Raw genomic sequence first — 27,797 nt, forward strand, 5'->3', positions numbered from 1 at the left:
TTAGGCTACTTAAGACCAGTAGTCCATTTAATATTGGACAGGAATTGCCTGTCACTTCAAGACAGCAGTGCTTCTGGCAGCAGTTTGAGAAGCACTGAGGTCTATGTGGTCTAAGAGGATCTGTGATTTTAGAACTCCAGCAGCTGTCTCTTGAGAAATACAAAAAAGAAAACTGTGACCCTTGAGTGAGAAGAATTCAGTAGTCTGAATTCAGTGGAAGGTTGGTATTCTTTTGGCTACAGAGGTGAAAGAGGTCCTTTTTTTCTCATTCCGTGTCTTGCTGGATTAAGCAACTTGCTGCTGCTCTGTTCAGGGTCCTTTTAATCTCTCTCCCATTTCATTTCTGCTCTCTTCTCCCCATCCCTACCCCCTAGTACCAGGTGTGTTGAATTTGAAGATGTCTCACTGCTCTAGTCATCTGGGATAGAAGAGATGAATTTCCTTTACTGCAAACGATTCCCTTAGGTAGAATATGCCTATGCATGAAGGCATGTGGCAGCTAAGGGATCCTCTCCCTGTTCTGTAAAGATTTGTGTGAGTTTTGCAAACCCTTTAACTGGGCGAAGTAAATTAAAAATGAAACTGTTTTGCATTTTCCCTTGAAAATCTGCAGACTGCAATTCCTTCTGATTTGGTCAGTGTTCCATCTGTCTTTCCATGCTTGGAAAGGGTTACATAAACAGAAATAAGAGGTTCATTGAATACAATGAAAAAAATAACTGAGGACAGTCAAATTGTGGAGAAGATTGCCTTCTGAGATTATGTAGTCTCCATCTTCGGAATCTTTCAAGACTGGACTGAGGAACCAGAACCTAAGTAATCTCGTCTGACCTCATAGCTAAACCCTGCTTTGAACAAGATGACTTCCTGAGATCTTGTTTAACCTGGCTTATCCTATGATCCTACAGCTAATCTGTGAAAGTGAGAAATGGCTGTGAGAATCCAGATATCCCAGACTAGCTTGCTGGAATTCATGTTTTTTTAGTCTCAGTCCATTTCCAGCTTTGACACCATGACAGTATGCTCCCAGTACTGATCTTTTTAAACTTTATCACTAGAAAGACCAGACAGGTGACTGTGAGGCATAAGGAGACAGCCTGCTGAAATGTATCTGAACAGGGGCTCATCCATAAATATCCCAGTTTTCTGGAGGTAACGCTAGATGGGCAGTATGCATGCTGAAAGCATGCTGTTGCAGCATGCAACAGAGAGTACAGTTCCTGACAGCTGCTCACTATCACTTCTTGGGAGGAAGGAGCAAAGGCTGAACAGATGGGCTTGTAGACTAGACTGGGCCTGTATATGCACTTCTGGACTCTGTTGGCAGGAATTCTGGGTGCTTTCCAGCTGGAAGTGTGATGGAAGTGTAGATGACTGATACCGCTGTGTCTGCCATGGCAAAGGAAGGAAGCACTCTAAACTCACTTTTCGGTCTGACTGGGAGGAGTGTCATTTTATTAGGCAGGGAGATATCAGAGGTACATCTTGCCAGCTTGTCAGTTCAACCCTCCATCTTCTCAAACTGGTCCCAATTCTATTGTCTTCTGCAACATAGCTCAAGAGGAGAATGGAAAGAATTTGTTACATGAAGAGTCAGCAGTGTGAGAGGTGTGGACTGTTGCTGATGAGCATTACAGAGATTTGTTAAATGGAGCTGGAAAAGTGATACTAAATGAAAAAATTGAGACTGGCACTTGGGACAAAAAATTGAGATAAAATTCCCTCGTTGCACTTGCATGCATCTTCAAAATTATGCTTTGTTTTCCTCTTCTCTTTCCTCTTATTTTTCGCGAAGAGGTACTCGGCCAAAGAAAATGTGAAAATGCTTAAGAGTAGCATTTTAATATGCAAGTCAGTGCCAGAATTACAATGCTGGGAATAGATATTTCTACCCAAACCTGGATTTATTTTTTTTTAAGACAGCTAGTGGACATGACATGTGCTGTGAAGTTAGAAGGAATTTCTACCCTTTCCCCAATTATCTGTGTTTGTCAAAGGTCCTGCAAGGCTCCTTTTTTTCCCCCTAAACTGGTGAGGATTTTTTTCTCAGAAGTACTTTCTCAATCATTCTTTCATATTATATTCTCTTTTACTCCAATCACTTTTGATTTTTTATCTGCACTGTAGAGAAGAGTTAAGTAAGCTCAAACAAGCTGGTACAGGAAGTGTTAGTTAAGCATGTGGTAAAGTAAACAGAGTAGTTCTTGGAGTGAACAAGGTACCCCTTCAGCTGTGCTGTTTCGTCATCTTTTTTGTGCTTAACTTGCTGGTAAATGAATAAAATTTTTGCCTCCTGGTTTTGCATCCAAACTCCAGAAGTCCCTGGTGGCAAAATATGAGTGAAAACTTCAGTAAACAGAGTCTGTTTCTGATATCAGCTGTAATGTAGTAGCTAAAACTTCTCCTGTGCCTTTTTCAGTTTTGTAATCCAAACCAGGTGTTTGCTTGTCCCTAAAAGTAAATGAGAGTTGAAGATTCAGCTAGTTCTGTGTCTGCTTTTGCCACGGAGACTGAACATCTCGCCACATCAGTTTACCAACATTACAACACTGGCTTCACAGCAGTGTCATAAAATGAACTTTAAACTTCGGTGGGAAGTGGTGAGAAACACAACTTTTGTGCTCTGTGCATTTTATGTAGGCTGGCAACAACATACAGCTTCTCTCCTTCTCTGGTTTCTGGCTATGAAGAACTCTGCTTGACAGTGCTCTTTTGGAGGAGCTCAAACATCTGTGCAAACTCAGCTGTTGATTACCATTCCAGCTGCTAAAATTGTTAGAGGCTATTGTCTGTGGGAGCAGCCTGCTCTTTCTGGCTGGGATCAGGTAAGCCTTGTCTGGTTTTGGCGTGTGTTGGTGTGCTGATATGTGCATTTATTTCTGTTATTCCTACTCAAGTAAAGACCTAGGAAGCCTGCATTGTGTTTCTGCTTTCTGGTGGACTGTACTGTGCTACTGTGACCGAATTCCTTGAATAATAACAACATGTGCAGAAAGGAGATGGAAATATTCAGCCTTCATCGGAGTTTGTTCCTGGTTCTGCCTTGTTCAGTTCCATATGTTGATGGCTTGGAGTGGGAGAGTTCACGTATATTTTGGTTTTATGAAGCAGGATGAAGGCATGCAAAACTGATCCTGTTGCAGGTCAGACTAGCAATTAAGAACAACCCAGGTAAACCTAGGGAAATGAGGCTTGCCTGAAGGAACTCTGGGCATGCTCTCAGTTTTGAATTCATTTTCTGTGGAGTGGGTAATTTGAAAATCTGCATGATGACGCAGTGGATTTTGTGGCTCTTGTGTGGTTCTAGCTCATGTCTCTTGTATGGTCTGTCAAACAGTCCTGCTTGCCTGGGATGGGCTGCAAGGCAGAAAAATGTGATGACACAGCTTGAGCCCTTGTGAGCTTTTCCTAAGCAAGTAATGCAGCTTGAAATTGTCTAGAAGCTGTCTGTGCTGCTGCCTCAAATAAAATAGAAAGGGAAGAGGGAGACAGTTTTAAAAAAAGGTGATGTCTTTCAGATATACCCTTGATTTTGTACATAAAGCACTTACTATTGCCCTTGACTTTGGCTGTGAGTTCTGCTGCCACTGAGAAAACTTGGGATCATGGTAGCATGTCAACAAAGTCTCTCTTAACCATATTTTAGAGGCTCTTTTTTTATCCTTCTTTAAAAGCAAATAAAATACCCAGCAAAAAACACAGCTTTCCACAGTTGTCTCCTTGGGTGTGGTTTTGCACATTGAAAATATTTGTATGCCCACTGCTTAGTGGTTTAGAGATGCATATTGGAAATGAGAGTGTAACTGGAAAAATTACCAGAAAGTATTGACTCAGTTATATGCATCAGGATCATGTCTGTAATGGATTTTTATAGCATGACATTTTCTGACTTGATCCAAGTGGAAAATGTCAAATATTACTCTCCAGAATTAGTGATACTTCTTTTGCAAGAAGTGAAAAAGTACTGATTTATGGTGTTTCTGCATGACTGTCATTTGCTGTCTTAAAGGGTCGGTTTTTAATGATCCTGTGCTGAATGCTAACCAGATTTATTTGCTGTTGTTACGTATCTGTTAAAGTACAAATGCTCTTGAGTGATGATGTGTCCGAGGGGAAAAACCAACACCGTGTAACTAACTTACTACTCTGCAAGTGGGCTTTCAGCTAAGAGTTGGCATCTATTCAGGGTTTGTCTGAGCAGTATAATAACTACAGACAAAGCTGCAAACAGATGCAAGGTACTGATTATTAGCAGCCGCACAGCTCAGCGTGTAGTATTTGAAATCCTAAAAATTCTATACACAAGCTTCTCCTCCCATCAATCTCTTGCTGACCTAGCTGACTCAATGAGTAAAGAGATCATAGGCCAAAGGGGATAAGTTGAAATATTTTCCCAATAATTTCAATGTTTATATCCCTGTCACTTTTTCTGTGCTGTCAGCTGTCTTTTACTGCATGCAAAGCCTTGTAATGTGATGAGTAAAATCTATGGCTGTGTGTAATGACAACTGAGCAGCTATATTGGTCTAATCATGTGAAGGTTGTAGATCATCTTTTGTGCCCTACATTCATGATCCTCGCTGTATGCATGTGCAGGACTGTGCTGGACTTAGAGTTTACATTGGAGTTTAGTATTTGGAGTTATATCTGAAAGCTTTTACATCCAAGAGGTGGTGATTAGTCTTCATTAGGTATTTAGATGCCGATCAGAGTTCCTAGATGGTGCAGGTAACTCATCTTGAGTGACAGAACAGAAAGATTGCAACTAGGACAACACTTCCCTCAGGGAAAGCATGTAAAAGTAGGCAAAATTGCAAATGATCGCTGTGGCAAATAATCACTGTGGCTGTTCCTTGTAAAGAACAGTAAAAAAACCACATGCTGTGTGGCTTTTAAGTCCCACCAAAGGAGCAAACAGTGCTGATAGTGCCTGCTCTTTCTGGAATCCTGGTCAGGGAAAGATCTCTTGTAAATTCATCAGATACCACTTCCAAAGGTTTGACTTCTCTTTGTTTTCTTAGCATTTTTCTTAAAAAAAAAAATTACTAACAAAGATTAAATAATGGGCATTAGTAATTAGGGAAATTTCAGGCTGTTTAGAGCTGGCAGTTGGGGGTTTTTTGGGTTTGTTTTTTATTGGCTGGTTGGTTTTGGTTTTTTAAATCATAGTGACACAATAATTCAGAGGCTGGATGTTTCATTAAAAACAATATACAGTTTACATTTCTGTGTTCCTTTTAACCATATAGCCACCATGTCTATGGAATAAATCTACTACAGGAGTTTTTAAGCAGCAGTTCTTCTCTCTGCCTTGTACTCTCTGTGGGGAATGCAGGTGCCTAAAAGAAGATAAGAACATATCTCATATGGCTGAACACATCCAATCTGTCTTTGTTAAATCAGTTATGGCATTTCTTCTGGCTACATGAGTCTGCTGCCTCACTCTGTCATACAAGTTGTACCTGTAGGCAACTTCTTCCCCACTATATGTATCATAGGGCATAGTGGGGAGAAAGTCTGGAGAGAGGCCTCTATCCACTTACCTTTCTTCTCTGCCCTCTCCCCATCCTTAGTAATGCCATGTTCAAAGTTAGTTACATGCAGAAAAGATAACTCCCCTCTGCATAATTCTCATTGAATTTAAGCCTCCAGCTGTTGGGAAATAATTGCATGCTTTGTCTTGGTCCTGTAAACTCACTTTTACTCACATCTAGTTATTCCTTGCAATATTGTCCTGAATATGTAAATGTGTATAAATATTTATACTCACTAAAGAATCATTTTGATCAGTGCTTATCTCATTTGATTCTTTTCAGTTAGCTTTCAGCAAGCAGAGACTTTCACAGGCAGACATGATTCAAGAAGATATCTTCCTTCTGTGTAAGTGTTGAATGGCATTTACACTATGAATGGGTTCTTCTTGCACTCCTTTCCCCTCTCTAGGTGATTCCTGTGAAGGTGAGATACTGTGTTCCTGAAGAGAGCTAACAAGGCCATTGGGAGCATCAGTAGCAGTCATGAGTCACAAGACTGATCTAACTTCAGGAAATAGTCATATTTGCTACAAGCTTCTCTGGAGAGTTTTAACATCTTTAAAATAGGCATGACTTTGGTGTTACAGTCACTTTCAAGGAGAATTGATTCTGTTCGTGCTAATCTTAAGCCTTTTGGGGCACTGTAGTTTGTGTCACAGGCTGATGAGAACCATTGTACTAACTGGTGTACATGAAAATACCAGCACTGCCCTCTGTTTCCCAGAGGGCTTCCATCCCCTCTTATCACAAGCTCTTTTACACAGCTCAGAAGCTTCATATTGTGGAATGAGGATCTCAAATTTTGGTTGAGCTAAGGTCTCTGTTTTGAGTTGTTGCCACTTGAATTGCTCCATTTAGCCTATGGAATAATGATCCGTGAACCCCAAAGGTCAGTGATCCTGATCAGAAAGATCAAGAAAAACCTGTGAGCTAACCATGGATCTGGCAACAGCACTATGATGCAGGTGGCTGGTAGCAGCATCTGGAGTTGGCTCTTGGCCAGGCAGCAATAAATGTACAGTCTGGTGAAGATTACTTGAATTCTCTTTCCCCTTGCCTTAAATAAAAAGGGCATCCCTAATTCTCTTTTGTGCCTTACTGAGAAATGTGTATGGAGTAAGTAGGTAAGCAGCCTCAAAGCACTTCCAAAAGGCGAAGTCTGCAAAAATTTAGAATTTTAAGATGGCAGTTAGAGTGTTTAATCACTGCTTATTTAACAGACAATTAGGTGTTGAGGGGGAAGACTTTAGAATACCTTCAGAAGAGAAAAGACATTTTTTTTTTTATTTCTTTGCTGTGCCATAAGACAAATATGTCTCCAAGGACAAGTTTGACATCCTTTAGAAGCTGTACTGCTGTTCTTCCAGGCCACCAGGATTTAGGGTTTTTTTCCATGTGCTTTGTTTTCTTAATCAACCTCCTTCAACTCCACCAACTCCCACCCCTCCTTTTCCCCTCCCCTCCCATAAAGACAAATGTGTGCTTCCTGTCTTCTTGGGCAGGGTACGGTTGCTTGTTTGTTTTAATTCAGTATGTACCTTCTGTGGAAAATATTAATGGTTTTTATTTCTGGTTTATTGATACTTATCACAAATAAGCCTACCCCTGCTCTGACTGGCCTAATAACTTTTCTTTATCAGGGCTGTTGGAATGTAAAGTTGCTTTGAATGCTTCTTCCTGGGGTAATGAGTCATACTTGGACTTCAGTAGTACTTCCAGCATGATTCAGGCCATTTGAAGACATTGCTTTTCACATCAAGGGGTTATGCCAAGCCTTCACATCGAGGCAGGGGAGCAAATATCAGCTGTTTGTTCCTGGAAAGTGGCTCACTTCTGAGTCACTTGGCTTCTGTTCAGAAGAAAAGATGAGGGAAGGTCTTCTCATATCCAGCTTTTCCTGCAGCAAAATCTGGAATCGTCACCGTTCGGCAGCAGTTGCTGCAGTCTCAAAGCAGAACAGCCCTCCCTGCCATTGCAACATTATTGGTGTTCCCTTGTGTCCCAGCAGTTGGAGGCATCCAGCTGGCTCTGGAAGCAGAGTAGAAAGCAATTTGATTTCTGGGGGCCTGAGGTGAAATTTGAGCAGAGGTAAAACTTAGCTTCTCTTATGAATAGACTTTGCAGTAATACAGTGAGAATTCCATACAATGAGTCCTAAAATATTTCCAGATTATCTTTCCAGAGTGGATGTGAAAAGAAACATTAATGGTGAGGCTTGGATTAAGTAAGCAGTTGGCTAATTATTTTGACCTGTTTATGTGGAAATGGATTCAATGGAAGCAAATGTTCTTGTGTCAGGGTAATATTCGCATTAGTATCTGTCTTACGCTTCTGGAAAACTGGCAAATTATTGGTTGATGTGCTGCTTACCCATGCACCTGGAGCAAACAACTCACTGCCATTTAATGTGATTACTTGCCAGTTCAGTGGTTTTCCACTGGAAATCTCAAGAGCAGAACACATGGAAAGTAGAGGCTTGGGCCACTACAGAAAAGCCTGTTCCTTAAAAGGAAGAACTCGTGCAGATGTGACTTGGTTTTCTGTGATCAGATGTGACATTCACCTGCTAGAGATTGCCAGGCTGTCAGGATAATGTTGGAGAAGGATACATCAGATATTCATCAGTACCTCTCAGTGTGAACCTGATAATTTTCAAGTTTCTTTCTGCTACCACTTATAATTTCTTGTTTTCAATGGCAGATCAGAATACAAGGAACACAAGTTGCTGTTGTCAAGAACAGGCTTTGTTCTTGAGTTATGTTTTCAGGTACTTTTGAATATGGTGTTCTTGTTTTCCCAGACTTATCCATAGAAAGCTGGTGTGCTTATAGCAGGTCCTCCAAACGCTTTGCAGACTGCCCTTCTGGGGCTTTTGAATATAAAATGTTTGAACCCACATTCCAAAAGTTCTGCTCTGACTATTCTAGTTGAAGATAGGTTAGCCTGTTCTCTCACTGCTGAAGGGCTCCCTCTCCCTGTGGGGCATTTTGTCTACACAGGAGAACAAGATGCAAGACGTGGACTCTTGCAGGATATTGGTGTTTGCTTGCTTGCTTTAATTAAATATCCATATCTTTCTGATGATGTGTTAGGTCTGTGTGCCTTGAAAACTTGTGTGAGTTCCAGATAAAGTTGCTTCACTGCTAAGACCCTTGCCACTGGAATTACCTGGTAGATTTGAGTGATGCAAATGTACTCAATGAGAATAGTATCACAGTGGTATTCGCTGTAGGTTGGTTATAGTTTTGTGTGTAGTTAACAGCAGGTTGTGCTTTTTATTTGGTTAGTGGGAAACTAAATCCAGATCACTAGGATTGAAGCTGTTTAAAATGCTGACTTCGGGGAAGAGAGCAGAAGAGAAGCAACCATCTGGAGGAGACCTGTGGTCTGAATGCAGAGATAGGAGGACAGAAATTCTTAAAGCTGACAGCTTGACAGCTGTGCGCTGTACAGTCTTACTCCAGCATAGTGTTTACATGCTAATGGGTGTTAAATGAATGAATGAAAAATCTGCTGGGCTTCCTTCAAATAGCTGTATATCTGAAAAACCTTAAGTGCACGCAAAAGTGGCCTTTAAAAATCATTATATTTACATTAAAGGGTTTCTATCAACAGCCGCTTGTTGAGGTTAGTAATGTTTTCGAGTATTTTGTCCAATGCTTTAGGAAATCGAGTGAAGCTTTATTCAGCATTATGGCCAGTTTAAACTCTGTAGTGGGTGGTGTAATTGAATGGAAATGGGTGCAACTAAGTGTGCTTTGTAAAATCCCATCAGTAGGATTCTGTTATCTGTCCTGAGTGCTGTTCTTAGACTTATCAGGTACAGAGGGTGTGGATAGCCCTTGTACTTTGCTTAGAACACAATTTCAGTGCTAGATTTCTGAAAGTTCACAGTACTGTTTCCAGCATGTTACCTTCACAATCAGATTTGTCTTACTAGGATAGGGCTGTTAGCTAAGATAAAGCACCTGAGGAGGTGGTAGGACTGTAATATTAAATCCTGGACCAGTCTTGAAAGCTGTAGCTGAGATGGAGATGGGTTTGGCTTATCTCATTTTCACTGGACACGTGTGGGTCAGTACACTTTGAAATCTGACATAATGGTGAGTCATAACAGCTTTATCGTGCTGCTCTTGATTAATCTATAAGTTAATGTGACTGTACCCAATTACGTTGTAGATCTCTCTTTTTTTCCAGTGGGGCATCCATAAAGTACTGTTTGCTTTCAGAGTGATAAAGAAGCACCTATGTCTGTGTTACCACCGATGCTGTGATTTGTTGCATGTAAAATATTTAAAAGAAATTTTAAACAAAATGTTTAAAAGAAAAAAGTTATTCTATGTTTCCCAACAGAATAGTAGAGTAGGTTGAAAAAAACCCAGGGAATTAATACAGCTTAGTGCTTTTGTCTCCTGCAGATTAAGACTCTTTCTGCATACTGGATGTAGGCAAGCACAGTGTGCCCCTACTGTGTGGTGCAGGAACCTGGCTTTGATTCCCAACCTACCCAACAGAATCTAGCTCATTGTTTTTCACCAGATAGGAAAACAAAAACTCTTGCAAGTGCTTAACTTCAGGGAATCTTTCTGTGTCTGACATTTCCTTACACAACTGTGGCAGGAGGATTCCTGCATTTTGCTTGTCTTGTGTTTCATCAAAAGAAATGTTGCAAAGGGGATGTAAAATGGCAGTGAGTTTACTACTGCCTGGTGACACAGATGTACTTGATTTGGGAAAATGGGATTTTATGTTATCAGAACTTCCTTTTAAGAGTGCAGCTACACTGACCTCTTGTTACTGCATGTATGAATGGAGGAAATATCTATTGGTATCATTACAGAATAATCTGGTTGTTTTGTTGTCTGTCAAATCCTTTTGGAAAGCAAGCTGTAGAAGCTCACCTAATGGATTTTGTAAGCAAGTAGTAATGTGTTCAATGTTTCCTTTTGTTGTCTTCCTAGTTGTTCTATTTTCTTGATGATCCCCTCATTCTCTCCACACTCCCATCAGGAATACGGTGCACCTATGACTAATGCTCTTATATTATTTAGGGCTATTAAGGCATTTAGTGTGGCTGCTGGAAAGGTTACCATGAGGTTACTTGCTTATCCATTGGAGCTCTGTTCTATATGTGAGTGTCAGAATTGTTCACTGAATGGGAAGAGAAATGTCAAGTTGAGTCTTGTATCTCATAATCTTCTCTCAGTTCCTGTACCTTACTGGTCAGGTTTTTGATTTTACACAGGAGCCCAAACTTCTGGAGCCTAATTCTGTCATAACTTCTAATCTGTGAGAATAAGAATTTTTTGTGGGAGTCTTCCAGCCTGCTAGCAAAATTAGTGCTTTCAAAACTTCGGTTGTTTCTCCTTCTAATGGCTATGAACTTAATGCGCATAATTCTATAAAAATATACTTCACCAGTAGTAAGAATTCAAATTATACAATTGATAAAAGTGAAAAATATTTTTAAAAATTAAATTAACAGAGTTTTGGATTTTTAGTCATTCCAGTGACTGTTGTAGCCCTTAGAGCTGTCATTATTACAGACTGTTTGAAAACCATGAGAAATGCTTCATCACAAATGTTCTGTTGTCTTCCACTATCTGATTCTTAAATATCAAGTGTACACTGACATATCAGTGTGTATAATTCTAAAACTGCTTCTGGTACAGATTCAGCTGTGCTGTGACTTATGGAAAGGAACTTTTTCTGATTTAACTTTTAGTAAAATTACTTTTATTTACACATACTCTTCAAGATGAACTTTCAAACATATTTATAGGAAGCTTTATAAAAGAGATGCTGTATAAACGTGTGTATAAGTGTATGTGTGTAAACACATATAGTTTTGTATATACGTGTATATATTGTTCTTCCACTTCACTCTCTGTAGGTTTTAGTTTTTTCTAGAAAAAAATTTCTACTTTAGGATCAAATATTTGTAATTTTTCTAATTGTGGTCCCTGAACATGAATCACCTTCTGTTTCCCAGTAAACTTTCTGTGCAGTCTGATGCTTTGATCCTCTGGGTAAAAGACAAATGTTGATCAAGGAATCCTGTACTGAAATGTACTCACACAAAAGGAGCCAGTAGCCTAATTGTGTTTGGCACACAGGTTTGTGTTTGGCACCTATAATTGATTTGGTAGGATCATGGCTTCTGTTCTACAGAAATGCACATTTCTTTTTGGCTTCATGGTACTGAAAGACAAACAGATACATGCCACATTCCTGACTTTAGAAGAAATAAAATGTTTATCTTTCTGGTCCAGGAATATTCTAGAGAGTATCAGCTGTGAATTCTTTCTAATACAGTTTTTTCTCAGAGCAACATTTTTTCTTGAGCAAAATTCTTTTCAAATAAGAGCTGAAATACAAGGACTGTGGTTTTTTAAAAGCTTTAAAGCCTTTTTTTCAAATAAGCTGCCCTTTAAAGATGGCATTTTGTAGGTTTTGCTTGTATTGAAAGAGGGTAATGTGGCTGTTCATAACTAGGAATTAGCAGGACCTATCTTGCTTGTATTTGCATCATCAGTTTTGGTGTATATCTCTTCTCATTTACTGTATTTGTAATGTATAAACTAAATATTTTTTCCCAAGGAATTGCACTGTCATTTTGCAGACTTTTACAGTACTTTGAAGTGGTTTGGAGAAATGACTTGGTTATAATGTTCTGCTGATAGATTAATTGATGAATGACTTTTGTTACACTAACGGAGAGAACTGCTCTAAATCTTTACTTCATTTGTGGGTTAAAAAGTTCTCAGACTGAGTCTTTTTTTTTTTTTTGTAACTTTGCAATTTTCTACAATTATTGACATTCCTACTTTGTCCTTGCAGTGGTAAATATAATCACAGAACATCTGAGGTTGAAAGGGACCTCTTAATATCATCTAACAAAAAGCCCTGTTCAAGCAGAGTCAGCTCGAGTAGGTTGCCCACAGCTGTGTCCAGTCATATATTGATTATTTCCACAAGTAGAGATCTCACAGCTTCTCTAGGCAACCTATGTCATGAAGTGTTTGACTGTTATTACAGTTAAAAAATGTTTTCCTGTGTTCAGATGGAATTGCATGTATTTTGACTTGTGCTTACAGCATCTGGTCCTGTCACTGGGCACTGCCAGTAAAAGTCTGTTTCTATCTCCCCTCTCTTCCATCAGGTATTTATATGCATTGATAATGTCCCCACTAAGAGTTATTTTCTGCTGGCTAACCAGTCTCAGGTCTCTCATCCTCTCCTTGTGTGAAAAGTGCTCCAGTCCCATTATCAAGCTTCATGGCCTTTTGCTGAAATTTGCTGCAGTCTTTCTATGTCTTTCTTGTGCTGGGGACATGAGAAACGGACCCAGCAGTCCAGTTGTGGCCCCACCAATGCTGAGTAGAGGGGAAGAATCACATCCCTTGATCTGCTTTCAAAATTCCTAATTCCAGGTTAGCATTGTCCCTCTTTATCCATGAGGGTGCGTTGCTGGCTCATGTTCAACCTGCTGTCATACAGGACCCCAGTGCTCTTCTCTGCTGAGCGGCTTTCCAGCCTGTTAGCCCGCAGTTTTCCAGAGTTTCCAGGTCCCTCTGAAATGGTAGCACAGCCATCTGGCCTATCACCCACTCCACCCAGTTTTGTATCGGGGATGTGGTGACTGTGGCTGCCTTTCCCTAGCCCAGGCTCTGCAAACTCCAAAGAAAGGAGACCCCTCCCGAGACCCACCTGGTGACCTGTTCCAGGGCTGCACTACACACCAGGGGAGGAAGGTTCCTGCAACATACCGCTTGGAACTCTTGAGCTACATTTTATATCTGTTTCTCCTTGTTGTATCTACTGACTCTGCCCTAGAAGGGTTTGATTCTGACTGCTTTTCGGGCAACTGAGAGCTGCTGTTAAATCCCCTTAATGTGAGCTAAGCAGTAGTTACCAATGCTTTTGCTTAGTGTCCTTACTCTAGTCCTAGTTAATTTTTTGCTGATACTCTGTAGGCATAAATGCAATTATTTTTTTTTTATCAGCATGTATAATTATACTGTGAGATTTATTTTTTTATGATCTTTTTAGCTTCAAATTGTACTTCAGAACAATCTCTTTACAAAAATTTCAGTGTTCTTGGGGACTTACGTACAGTTGCTTCCAAGTGTGCTTTATACAGGCCAACAGGGTTTGTGTGCTTCCTGCAGTCTAGCTCTGGACAAGCTGGGAAATGTTGTTGGAGGCATGAGACTGTGCTGTGGTTGTTAGCTGGAGCAAACTTTTGCTTCCAGCCAGCTACCAATGTAGAGGTAGAATTTAGAAGTCTTGTACAAGCTTGTCATCTCTATAATTATGTGGCTGTTAAGAAATGGGTGGAAGTTGAATGCTCTAAAATTATAGACTATAATGATAAGACATGGTTAGTAGTGATTCTGATGCAATTTTCCTTCTTGCCAACAGAGTTTCAACAGCAGGAAGGCATGAAGTCCCATCAGAAAAACATGCAGCTCTATGACACACCCTATGAACCAGAAGGCAGTGGTGTGGAATCTGATTCTGAAAGTGTGGTGAGTCACCGTTTACGAGAAAGCAAATTGCCACAGGATGACGACAGGCCTGCAGATGAGTATGATCAGCCGTGGGAGTGGAACAAAGTCACCATCCCAGCTTTGGCAGGTAGGATTTCCTAGATCCCAACCACAAAATTCTCTCACACTTATAGCATATACACTTGCCTTTGGGAGAAATCAAGTACTTTTTGCAAGCTCTTTTTGGCATGTGTGTGTCTGTAGAAATGTCTGAAAAGCAGGTGTGGGCAGTCTCAAATCTTTACCTGCTGCAGAAGTATGGAACACTGCACTTTGTTTGGTGCTTCAGCTGACCTGTTTTCAATCATCTTTAACACTTGGTTCATGTTACAAAAACTTTTGATTCTCTCACTCCTTGTCTCTACCCCCATTTTTGACTCTATGACAAGGACATTACCTTACCAGGTCCTGAAATTGTGGAGCAATTCTTAAAGGGACAGTGTGATGATAGTGTTGGGGATGAAGAGGGAAGAAAAGAGATCAGGCTCTGTGAGGGAGCATGGAAGAAGCCTGAGAGCAATGATTACTAAGTAGTCAGTGTGTATTTACCCTGGGTAAATCCTGCTTGACAAACCTGTTTGCTTTCAGTATTAAAACTACTAGATCTGTTAATGGAAAGGAGCAGTAGGTGTCATCTAGGTTGACTTCAGCTTTCAGCATGGTGTGCTGTGGCATCAACTGTGTTTGGAATATTATAGCCTATATGGGAGGACTAGTAGATTTGTGAAAACTGATTAGAGTCATTGACCTCAAAGGGTAGTGCTTGGTGATTCATACTCTTCCTGGAGTCTTGTTACGAGTGTGATTCCTCAGAGGATATGTTCTGGAACCCTTCCTGTTCAGCACACTTATCAGTAACCCAGAGCAGAAAGAAGAAATGCCCCTTATGAACTTTGGGATAGTAACCAAGGGAGGGGGAGGGCGTGAGTGTGCAAAGCTGCCAGAGGGATGTGAACAGGCTGCAGAAATAGGCTGGCAACAAGCTTACAAAATTCCAACCAGAACAAACCAAAAGACTTGCATCTGGAACAGACTAACCCCTTGCAGTGACAAGGACCTAGAACTGGCTGATTTGCTGGAATACAACTTTGCTACAAGGTGCTTAAGAAGTCCTGAGGGAAAGTGGGCTAAATACGGCTAGCAGTGCTCTTCACCTGGTGGTGAAGGCTGGGAGCATCCTGGCTTGTGTGAACAGGAGCAAGCCAGTCTATCAAGCAAAGTGACTGTTCCTCTTTAATTCACACTTCCTGGACATTGTGTAATGGTGTGTCCAGTATTCTGATACTAGAAGGATGTTATAAATGTTGTCAGCAGAGAGCAACCAAAATGACAGGAAACTGCAGCACGTGACAACATGTGTGAGGAGATGCTGAGAGAACTGGGCCTGTTTGGCCTGAAGAAGAGAAGACTTTGGATGAGACATAATGGGAACTTTCCAGTACATAGGAGGAGATCCTCAAGAAGATGGAACCAGTTTCTTCACAGGTGTGTGATGGGAAGATGAGACATAGGATGAATCAGGAGGGGTTCTGACTCAATACAGGAAATAATTTTCTCTTCAAGAACAGTTAAGCATTGGAACCAGTTGTCCAAGGAGCTCTTGCAATCTCCATCTTCAGATGTTTTCGTACTGTGTGAAACAGTGATTGGATAAACAACCTGATCCGATCGCACAGCAGACTCTACCACCTGAATTATCTGTGATTTTGCAATTCTATGTGTCAAGATGTTGCTGTGTTACAGAAATGGGAAGTGACTTCCCTTCATAGCTGTACAGGGCTAGTGTTCTGTAAGCAGAGCCTGTTGTGATAGTACCCTTCTTGGTACTATCAGGTTTCTGACCTGATTCCCTAATAGGTAGGTGGATATGGTTGGCAGAAATATGTTTCTCTTCTAACACAACAGGGTAGAGCAATGGCCTGTTGTTGTGAGAGTGATTCTACCTCTCTTCCTCATTTCTTCTTACATTTTTAGATTGTGGTTGATTTGTGTTTGTTTCCAAGCCAACTGATGTCTGCATTATCCATCCTGTGAAATGTGCATGGGAACAAGAGACACACAGATGAACCTGAACAAAATACTTAAAAAGAAACCTCTTGCTTAACATCCCCTTTCCTCTTGTTGGGCTCCTATGGAACAGAAGAGGTCAAAGAAAACTGATTTGTGCTTCCTAGCAACATGGTCTGCTCTGGCATGTGAGCTGATAATAATCTTGTGGAGCTACAGGCTCAGTGACTTTCTCATTAAGCATATGCTAATAGATCTTTTGAACCTGGATCTAAAGCAGCATCCAATTTTGCTGGATGCTTTACAGGTAAAGAAGTCTCTTTCTCTAAAGAGCATGAACTCCAACACAATAGTCTAACCTGCTCATGTGGCTTGCAGTTCTGCTCCTGAGGTCTGGCTGGTGGAAACAGGCTTTGGTTTAGGCTTGTCTGAGCTGACTCATCCCATTTGCTGGACCGATTAAAACGCTTGCAAGGCTTGTGCTGGGAGACTTCCTGGCTGTGAGATCCTGGCTGTAATTTGGGATATCTGGTGTATATCAAGATAGGCTAATCAACAGAGATGGGTATCACTAGGTTTCCAGTGCCATAATGGCTGTCTTGCAGATGTCTGTCGTGTGTGTGAAGCCCTGTGCTTTGGGTTCATACTATGGCATTCAGTAGACATTTCTGTGCCTTTTTGTGTGTCCCTGTGGTGACAGCAGTACTGTCTTTGCCTAGAGCATATATGCAGCCTCGTATCCTGACAGGTGAGCGAGTGGCTCTGAGCTTCCCACACAAGAACAGTGATTGTGTGCTACCTAGAAGTAATTTTCCTTTCAAAAACCAGCAACTTCATACCTTAAAAACACTGAGATACAAACTGTGGGACCAGTACATGTCTGTCTCCAGTAAGATCACGCTTCACAGATTTTTCAATTAGTAATACAGCAGACACAGAAATGGGATTATTAGTTTTAAAAATTATTGTCTTAAAGAGTCTTCTGTGTGTGTATGTAAATCTTAGACGTTATTTTTCATGTGTTGTTCATATTATATGAAATGGATAATTTTTAGTTCATTCAGAACTTAAGCTCTGTACTCCCCTTCATGCCCACTTTTTTGGTCTTTAACAGGTAAATTCTTAAATAGGGGTTTTTTTAGTTGTTTTGAAAAAAAGAATCTTAATTTTGTGAATTCTTTTCTTGATATTTGCTTTTTAGTTTGTGTACATGTAACTGTAAATTAACAAGGTCAGTCCAATATGAGATTTTATGACCAGTCTATGTGTAAATATTCTTCTAAGCATTATGTAGTTAACTCTTATGAGAGCACATAGAACAAAACACTGCTTTACAAAAGTAATAGACTAAAAGTAATAGACTAAAATATGGTTGGATTCCTTATTGGTTCAGCATGTAGCATTTTTATTTAAAATAAGAAGAGTAAACAACTTTTGAGATTAAATAGATTTCTTTGATTGCATCTGCCATTCATTATAACGTAGTTTATCTTAGGTACCTGGTTATTTGTTACAAAGGAGTGTGTAGGGATTGACTGCAACCATAGTTTCAAGCTGCTGTTTCATCTGGTGTCTCTACGTTTAAGTCCTAGGAGTTATAGATGTCTAAAATAAGGAAAGAGGAGGTCCAACTTGAAACAGTGGAAAGTTTGCAATGGAGAAGTATTGACCCACTGCTGAGATATATGAAGTACTCTTCTGATTTATTCTGTGGTTCTATAATGTAGCTACCTGATGTACCTAGACCAGGTGGGGTTCTTTTTAGTTCTTAGCTGAGGTGGATTTCTCTGAAAAGCACAATGTTGGTCTAAGTGGTTTTATAAATTCTGATAGTGGGCAAGTCCCACTTTACAGGCTCACAACTACCATCCCCTGACTACTTGGAGTTGTGGAGGTCCTGAAGGTACCCTCTGCTAAAAATTTTCTATTTTGAGAAGTTCATCTGAAGGGAACAACAGATATTTGTGATGTGAAGTGCAGACAGATTTGTGCAGCACATGTTTTTGATTTGTTAGGTGATCTCAGAAACAAACCAAAGTGGCAAGCAACACTGGACTTATCATGAAGTTAATTACTCATGCAAGTCTTTTAAGGAAAACATTTGTTCCTCTGCCGTGATTTCAGGATTTATTGCTGAAGTACAGCTAAAACCTATTTATCTCCAACCTGTAGTTGAAAAAGTAGAATGTAAGTGTGCACAGGCTATGAAATATGCTCAGCTTGAGGAGAGTATATCTGACTCCTAAGCATGGAGCTGATGTCATGCTGACACTGTAGATGAAGCAAGCTATGTGTAGCCCAGGGACTTCTGAAGTGCTGAAAGATGCATCTCTGTGTAGCAGAGCTGGAATGTGGCATTTTGACTGTCTGCAGCTTGAGTTCCTTCAAAAACAAATTTAATTTTGTTTTACTGGAAGCTGTACAGCTGAAGCTAGATGTGTGTTTGGCTCTTCTGGGAAGAGGGCAGGTCTTGATAGAACTCCTGCTGAGCTGGGCAGACTGGTTTGCCCAGAAGAGTTGAGGTTGGCAAAGTAACAGGAATAAAGTAGCTTTCAGGTACACAAGTCTGGCTAGAAAAGGGGATGACTAACACCAGGGAGACCCCGATGGCTAGATGGAAGATAACATGGGCACTGAAGAGCCCATTCAGGCATATCAGGCTGACACTGGCTTCCATTTGAGTTTATGAGAAACCTGACTTCTTGGACTGCCGGGAGGGGAATAGCAAACCTCTGGATAAACAAAATGCATGTGAAGTCTGTAAAGCCCGTCTGCCTTAAAAAATATATGGGCCTATGCTATGAAGAGGGCCATTTGGTAGTAGTTTCCAGCACTGATCATGGACTGCTTCTTGAAGGGGAATCTGTAGATGCCAGACTTGGGTCTCCTCTGCTGGCTACTAAAGCACGGGGGAGTTCTGGCATGCCACCACCCCTGGGGTATGGCACCAGATACAGGGCAGTGGAAGAGAGGCCACACAGAGAATGGGGAAGTGTCAGGTGTGCAGGTATTCTGTAACTGAAATGGCTGTGATAAACAGAATTACTGTAGCAATAAAGAACTACACTGCCAGTTCTATGGAATTAGGCTTCTGAACCTTCATTGTGTATACAGTAGGTTTTAAGAGGGGATTTATAGCAGCCAAAACTCAGACCTGATAACAAGATTGTATCTCACTTGTTGGTTTAATCTGCTTGGTTATCCCTTCAAGGCTGCTTCTTCCTGACAAATTAATTCACAACAACAAAACAAACAAACAAAAAAGCAAACCCCCCAAAAAAACCCAAACTAACCAACCAAAAAAAACCCCCCAAACAACAACAACAACAACCACACAAAAAAACCCCAAAAACAAAAACACAAAAAAAAAAACACCAAAAAGGAAAAAAAAAAGGCAGGAGTCCAGAGACATGTCTGAGCTTTTCAGGCAGAAAAAAACCTCCAAAATATTAAAAAACATCTGAAATTTAACTTTTTGCTGGTTTTGGAGAATAGATCCTACCTTTAAACCATCATATTAGTGACTTTTTAGTGACAGGCAGATAAATATAGAACAAGGGGGAATGGTTTCAAACTAGAAGAGGAGAGATTTAGGTTAGATGCTAGGAAGAAATTCTTTACTGAGGTGGATGGTGAGGCACTGGAACAGATTGCCCAGAGAAGTTGTGGATGCCTCATCCCCAGAAGTGTTCAAGGCCAGGTTGGATGGGGTTCTGAGCAACCCGGTCTAGTGGGTGGAATCACTGCCTGTGGTGACACCCTCCTTCCATTCTGGGATTGGAACTAGATAATCTTTGATGTCATATCCAGTCCAAGCCGTTCTATGATTCTGTGATGTAAAGATATTGCTGTTTACAATCAGAGCTGGGTTTCATGTTTGTTTTGTGAACTGAATTTTTTAGTGTCTGAAAGATGCTCCTTGGTCAGAAGCTGACATTAAGTTCACTGGTTTTCAGAGAATCTCCTGATTACACTGTTTTTCTTACAGTTGAAATAATGGTACTGTTCATACATGTTATGGGCAAGTATGCACATGCAATGTTTGTTCTTCTTATGCTAATTAGCTTTCATTACCCAATAATGAGGTTAAATCTGAGTTTATATTTTAAGAAAGAACCAGCATATTACTGCCATGCATACTTAAGAATGAGATTGAATACATTTGCCCAGTTTTGGCAAAAATTTGTGCCTGCTTTGTCTGAATAGAGGAGAAATTTGGAATTGTCACAAGTCCCATGAAGATAGCATATATATATATATTATGAAAAAGCTCCAAAACATTTTCCATGTCCATCATGTCTCTACGCATTATCTTTTTTGAACTTTAACATTATAGCTGTCTTCCTGCTGTTTAGATTGCTTTAAAACACTAAGTACTACCAGCCACATGCCTAATTGGCTGTGTGTTATAGTAAGTTTAGTTCTAAAGGCATAATACCTATAACTTCGTAGGGGGCCCCTTCAGTTTACCTTGCAACATTTTTTCTCATGCTGCTGTTGAAGTTCACAGAGGAGCTGCTTGAGCTGTTTGTGCTGGTGCACATTGTGATGTTGACTTCCTGATACAGTGAAACCTTTTCTGCCTGGTGCCCAGTAGATGACCTTGAAATAAAGTCATCTGCAGGGTGGGAATGTTAATTTTTGATGAAGCAGCAAACCACAGAAGGCAGTGAGAGTCAGGAATATGGTGTGGGTAGCTTCTTTCGCTCTTTCTGTCAACATTCTCTTCTTTAATTATTTTTAAATTACAGATACGTGCAATCTGTAAGTGTAGAATGAGGACGCTGACATCATTATGTGCTTTGCTAGGGATGGTGCAGTGCTCTAATAAATTATAGCTTTGCAAAGTAAGTCATTGGTTTTCTTGAAATACTATAGTTAGTGAGAGAAACTAGCAAATGCTGTTTTCTGTTTTCACCTCTTTGTTTCCTAGTATTTAAAGACAAAAGCTCTGTGCCAGTGTTGTATAAGTGCCACTGTTAATTCTTTGCTGCTTGACAGTATTTGTGATGGGTGTTAGCTGCCTGGATTTGCACCCAGATCACTGTTAGGATGATACCACATTAAACTGAGGATTTCTTGATGTTCTCACTTGTACGTGACTAAAAGCTTGTTACTGTTAATTATTTAAGAGCATCATCTCTGGGGGATGAAAGTAACAAATGTTAAGATAAGTACTAGTTATTATAACAAGGTTTAGAAGAGTGTGGCTTTTGTTACTGGAAAAGAAAGAGAGTTTTAGGACTACTTTGCATAGTAAGAAACACCTTTACACGATACATATAACTCTGTAGATAAAGCAAAACATCATAATGCTAGTGGGTGTATGTTTGTTCTCCGTGGGGTGTGAAACCTCTCTAAGTGCTACAACTCTTTTGGTCCTTCTTAACCTTACCTGGAGAGGTAACTATTGTGTATCTTGCAGCCCAGTTTAATGGAAGTGGGAAACGGCAAGCATCTCCTTCTCCCTCAAATGACCAGCACAGGCAATTAAGAGCACCTGGAGGAGGCTTTAAACCCATCAAACATGGCAGTCCAGAATTTTGTGGGATCCTGGGAGAGAGAATAGATCCAGCTATTCAACTGGAAAAGCAGATGTAAGTAAGCACAGTAATTGCTCTCTAGCTCTTTGCCTCCCCACTTACAGGAGCAGAAAGTGCCCAGATGCTGCTGTCCAGCTGCCCTCCTCAGTATCCCTTGTGCTTACAAAAAAACTACTCTTTATTAATCCTGCCGAGTGTAAGTAACTTTTGTGGGGGGCAGAATAATCTTAAATGGGAAACTCCTGTTGGGAACAGTGAATTTTATCTATCAAGTATATGCAGGTATTTCACTTTCAACCATGTTGGTTATATTGCATTTGTGAAAAAAAATTGTATATCACCTAGTACAAAGCCTGCCTTAAAACTGCCTTAATTTCATATTTTTGTGGCTTCGTAACATGTTTCTAATGTATCAGACATGCCTTGCATCTGGCTGTGATACTCTTTTCAGGGAGAGAATGATAAGACCACTTAAAAAGCTTTTGGAAAAAAGACTTATTTCTGCTTTGGTGGTGTCAAACTTGAGAGCAGTGTTCAGAGGCAGTTTTATCAGCTCCAGAATCAGGTTCTCAGAGAATTCTGTGGAGTGAATGTCTGTATCCACAAAAGTGGCCCTCGTGCTGCCTCATTGTTACCCTTCCTTGAATGATTTGGACAGAGTGGCTTGTGTGATGGAATGATCCCCCATCCTCTGTCATACCAAAGGTGCTGCCTCTTAGAAGGGGCCAGAAATCCTGTTACACAAAGAAAAATCTTCATGTGGGGCAATTTACACAGGTTAGACTGATACTTGTGGGCACTAAAAAACCAGCGGATTCATGAAGTAAAGAAGGAAGCTGTGTCTTGAATCCCTGAAGGCAGGCCCACTCCAGAAACTATCATTCTATTTTAGATGCAGAATTTAACTGTACAGGGGAGGGAGGGCAGAATTTTGCATGTATGTGAATGTGTGCTTTGTGAGAATACTTTGTTCCTGAATGCTGGTGGTATTAAGAGGTTTAACGATCCTTTTGCACTTCAAATCCTCAGTAGGAGAGAATCCTCTCATTGTGTCTGAGAGCAGGTAGTTCCAGAATTCCTTTTCCTTTGACATTCTATTTTTACAGGCAGTATTTGGAAGCTTAAGCTTGAAACAGAGAGTAATATCATCTGCCTGGTGTCATGTTCCATCTAATCAACCTCAGCCTTTGAACCATCTGCTCATTGACAGGTTGTGTGCTTATCTCCAACAGAGGAAGTAGCAACCGTTATTGCAAAATACTGTTAGATAAATAAATGATTAAAAGGCTATAAATTTGACTGGTAGTTCCAGCTCACCATACTCGCCCCCCAAATACATTTATAATACTGCAGGAGGTTGAGTATCTGTTAACTAATTTTTGACTCATAAATACATTGTTGTGTAGTTTTCTTTTTCAGTATAGTTGCAGCTACATGTAACTGCAATTGATATTAACCACTGAAAAACTGCAGAGCTAGTTTTTCTTCCTTTAATTATTCAAATGTCAGTGACATGAGGTTATTTTTGATTCCTCAGAATGCAGGATCAAACCTGAAATGAATGCACAGTTAACTATAATGTGTCAGAAAGTGGAAGAATTTAGATTTATTGTACCATAGATTATTCATAATAATTCAAGTTGCTCAAGTTTTAGTGCTGTGAGACATCTCCACAGCACTTGCCAAACCCTTCCATCTTTCTCTACAAAAACGGGGTTTGTTTCTGTAGAAAGGAGTACACAATCTAGAGGAAAGGAAGCACAAAAGTTAGTAAATGGATAGCTAGGTTAGGAAATTCCCCAAACAGGCAGAAATACCAAGGTGTGTTAGGATATCAAGAAAATATTTTTAGTTACTTGTGATTAAGGAATTGGAAACTATGAACTTAGTTCATAGTTCATGGACCCAGGGGAATCAAATTAATTTGTTCTATTTCCTCAATAACAGTACAAAGAAGAAAGTGTGTTCTGCTGTTTCCATTGTCTTATTGAAAGTGAATCCCTCCCAGCCTTATAATCAAGATCTGGTGGTTTCCTGTTTTGTTCTGACCAACTCAGAAGCAGAGTAGCGTTGTACATTATATGAACTGTAATAACTGATTATACTTACTTGTATTAATTGATGCTACTGTCCTGTCTTCAGTGGAACTGTGGCCCCTAGGTGGCTGAAATTTGATCATTGACAAAGTAAGGGACATCAGGAAGAATGTTATGTAAACCATAATCAGGGTACTTACAGTCTTGGGAGGAGGTCTTGAATAAATGTCAAAGTGTGTGATTATTTTTGAATTCTGCTTTAATTTGCATTGTGTGCCTATGTTTTTCAGGCTATCTTAGGAGACATGCAGGTTGTCCTGTGTGTTTGCATTGATGTCTCTCACAAGCTGTCATTTCACTTTTTTAAGATCACATCACTGACCTTTGATGCAGACCTTTTCTGCACAAATACCTACATGTTGACATTCAAAAAAAAGCACACCCAGGGCAAACAGACCCAATACAACTGAAACAGCAAATTACTCAGGAATTTAAAGCTGAGTACAGCACTATGCTTATCTCACTAGCTAGCAGGAACAGGAGCAATCTGAGTGTCCCATTTACATGGGTATATGACTCACAAGCAATTACTGGATACTGCTGTTTACTCTCACTGTAGCCAAAACAGCTTCCATGCATCCCATCTGAACAGATATGAGTCAAATGTTCTCTCATCAACAGTTGTCTTCATTTTTTGCTCTTTTACTTCCAGATCTTAAAAGAAGGTTTTTCTTTCTCAAACCAACCTTGTATTTTTCTTCCATGAACCTCTCTGACAGCTGGGGAACACCAGATCTGAAGAATATAAGAAATACTTCCCTCTGAATATCAGAGTCTGGGATATCTCCCTGATTTTGGCAAGGGGGATATAAATATAAAAATATAAAAAATATTTCTGTTTGGCCCTAATATATTTCTAGCTAATAGGAATAGCTTTTAAATATTCCCAAATCCACTTTCTGAATCACACTTGTGTTAATATTATTCCCTCGCACTCAGAAGACAATCTAGTCTTTAAAGTGCTTGTTGACAAATACCTTTCAGCGGTAAATATCTGAAGGGAAATAAGGAGAACATTACCTGAAAACATTTCTATCTGTGTCTCTATTTTTATGAAGTGGTGAAGCGCTCAGGGCCTCCCTTAATAGTTTGTTGTGAATATACAATAGTATAACCTCCTTTTAGTTCTCTCTGGTGCAGACTTTGGTTGTAACCAAGCATACAATGAATTTTTAATTTGAGCCCAAACTCTTTTTTTAACTCATTCATCAGCTTTGACAATGAAGCTGACACCAGCACAAGGTAGTTAAGAGCATGACTTCTGTCAAAGGGTCTTTATTCACTTACCTTGTAGCTGGAGCATCTGCCTTAGAGTTAATTCAGCAGAACAAATGGAAGACATTTTTTTACACAAAACCAGCAACAGTTCCTGGTAAGAACAGACAGAAAGCACTTCTGATGTATACCTTGAGAGACATGGTAGTGTCACACCGTGTTTCAAAGTGTGTCTGGCAATTGCAGGAAGGGAAAGATCTTCCTCAGAGGTGCGGTTGACCCAGTACAGAGCCAGACACATAACGTTGCTTGGGAAACTTAAGGGAAGGGTTGAAGCATTTCTTGGGGAGTGTGACATTTTAAAAGCTGATATAGAGCAGCATGTGCTGAGGAGGTTCTTTGTTTGCAGTGGTCAGTTTAATGAAGGACACACATCTCCTCTGCCGATTTCCCTTTTTTCCCTGAATTGGTTGTACTGGCTGCACAGATCCACGGGGGATTTGCATAAAGCACTCTGAGCTGCCACAGCTCTGTTTAGAACATGTCATTGCTATAGATCTTCACACTTTATCGGTTTTCTCCTTCCTTAAAGATTTATTTTAGAAAATCTTTTCGACTGTTAACTGTTTGTATTCTCCACGTGTGATTTTCTGTTTGTTTGCTTTTGTTTTCTTTTTTTTTATCTGGTATACTAGTTTAAAAACTGATCTGCCACTGGGATGAAATAGAGCACATGTTTGTATCATGGATCTGCTGTTTACAAGACAGATTATGTAATGTGTTACTCTAAATGGGAATCTCTTACATAAAACTGTACACCAGTCTTGATGCATGCTGCATCCTGATCTTTTTTCTTTCAGCTGACAGGAACTACAGGCCTCCACAAGTTGTAATGTTAACTTTCAGATAATGATCTTTATCCGTAATTTGTTAGATCATGAAGATATCCATGTGATATTAATGACTATTCATACCTAAAGAAATTAGGTAGTTGAAAGCATTGTGAGTGGGAATGTTTGTGTGTGTTATTAATATCTTTGCTTTTTTCTAGATGGTATCATGGAGCAATCAGTCGGACAGATGCAGAAAACCTGTTACGTTTATGTAAAGAGTGTAGCTACCTTGTAAGAAACAGTCAAACAAGCAAGCATGACTATTCTCTTTCACTGAAGTAAGTACTTGTTAGTAAAACATAATAAATGTAATTTATGAGCCATAACTTCTCTGGTGCAAGAAGAGAAGATTATCCAGTTTGTTGCTGTACCGGTTCAGCTCCAAAGGACAGAATTTGGGACTGTCAGCCTGCATTATGTACAGTCACAGTCCTTGAATTAGTACCTTCCAGTCTGGGGATGTTGGTCTTCGTTTGGTGCCCACTTAACTAAATAAACTTGGATTAGTTTTTTTCTGGCTCTGATTTGAGATACTCTTGCTGCTTATGCTTTAGGCTGAATAAGGAACTGTATTATTCGGGAATTTTATTCCTTTTGGGTTTTTGTGCTTTACTGGAGTAGAGACATACAGCATTGCTACAGTTATTGAAAGTAAAAAGCCCAGGATCAAGGATGAAAGATCTACAGAATTAGGAAATGAGCATTGTTCCAGTTTTAGCAGTGCTTTGAATTTGCCTCACCTACCTTAGGCTGAGCAGGGTGCATTACAGATGTTGTGTTCAACGTGTCATAGAATGTACTTTGGGTTGGAAGGCATGTTCAAAGACCATTTAGTTCAACTCTTTGGGCCTGGGCAGGGTCTTAAACTCACTTCAGTTTCTAGCTGAGGAAGATTTTCAAGGTTTTCTGTGCAGAAGAAAAAGAAGCCCCTTGACCTTTGTATAAACTGTACAGGTTAAAGGGAACTGCTTCCTTTCTTTCTGTCTTATAGGATAGGGTCTGATATGGAACCTACCCTTTCAAGTAGGTCTGAGACACAGGCCTACTTACCTTTTTAACTAGCATTACTTCTGCCAGTTTGCCTTTTACACTGTTTCTTCATGTGCCTGAAGACACAAATTTATGGCTGGGATGATGGTGATATTGACGGTAGCAAGAAAAGTTTTATGAGTAGCACGAAAGCTGATCCTTTTTTACATTCATAGGTTCATTAGAAACAGAGGCCCACATCTACTCTAACCTGGTTTGGTCTGATTGTCTAAACAGTACATTTCAAATTGGTATTATATCCCCACTTTGGGTTGAGAGGAAGTGCATCTTTTAAACTAGTTTTAAGATTCTTTTCTAAGACTTAAATAAAAAAATATTTTGTAGGACTGTTTTCTAAATCGTTATTCCTTTGCTGTTATTTTTGGGATTTCTCTGTAATGCAGAGATTTGCCTTGAACTGGAATACACTTGCTTTAGAAGTGCGGTTCAGCTCGTGTTGTCTCTTTTATCATTTGATCTGCTTATTCTCTGACACAGTTGGTCTCTAGATATTTTCCAACATTGAAGCATTAATGGCATGTGCTTTGGGTGTAGGGCTTAAATTTTCCCTTAAATTCATGGAAGTCTTGGAATAGACTTTTTTAAAAGTATTTCACTTAATTCTTGCATCAGCCCAGTAATTTTTGTTACTCAACCGAAGCACAACTTCCAGAGGAAAAGGTGACAGTTAAATTTATATTTTGCTATTTTGAACAACTGGGTTCAGGCTCTTAGTATCCTTTTGTAGTCCCTTTGCACAGGACTACAATATTCCCTCTTAGTTTGTGCTTCTTGGGGACCTTCACCAGCATGTGTGAATCAGCATTTTTTTCAGTTAAATATCATACATATCTGCTTCAGGGGAAAAGGAAGAGTGACACCCTGATTTTGTATTGAGATTAAGTAACAGTGATTTAAAGTCTGTACT

The 27,797-nt window shown here is 39.9% G+C and overlaps 1 protein-coding gene across 1 annotated transcript in view; it reads left to right on the forward strand.

Moving 5' to 3' along the window:
- Positions 1 to 27,797, forward strand: part of LOC103757657 (SH2 domain-containing adapter protein B) — a 63,319-nt gene that overhangs the window by 21,550 nt on the left and 13,972 nt on the right. The window contains 3 exon segments of the mRNA XM_018086080.2: positions 13,959 to 14,174; positions 21,519 to 21,690; positions 25,999 to 26,118. Coding sequence (XP_017941569.2) covers positions 13,959 to 14,174; positions 21,519 to 21,690; positions 25,999 to 26,118 — 508 coding nt within the window.

This window comes from Manacus vitellinus, unplaced genomic scaffold, assembly GCF_001715985.3.
Source record: "Manacus vitellinus isolate BGI_N305 unplaced genomic scaffold, ASM171598v3 scaffold_9_pilon, whole genome shotgun sequence".
Classification (NCBI taxonomy): domain Eukaryota; kingdom Metazoa; phylum Chordata; class Aves; order Passeriformes; family Pipridae; genus Manacus; species Manacus vitellinus.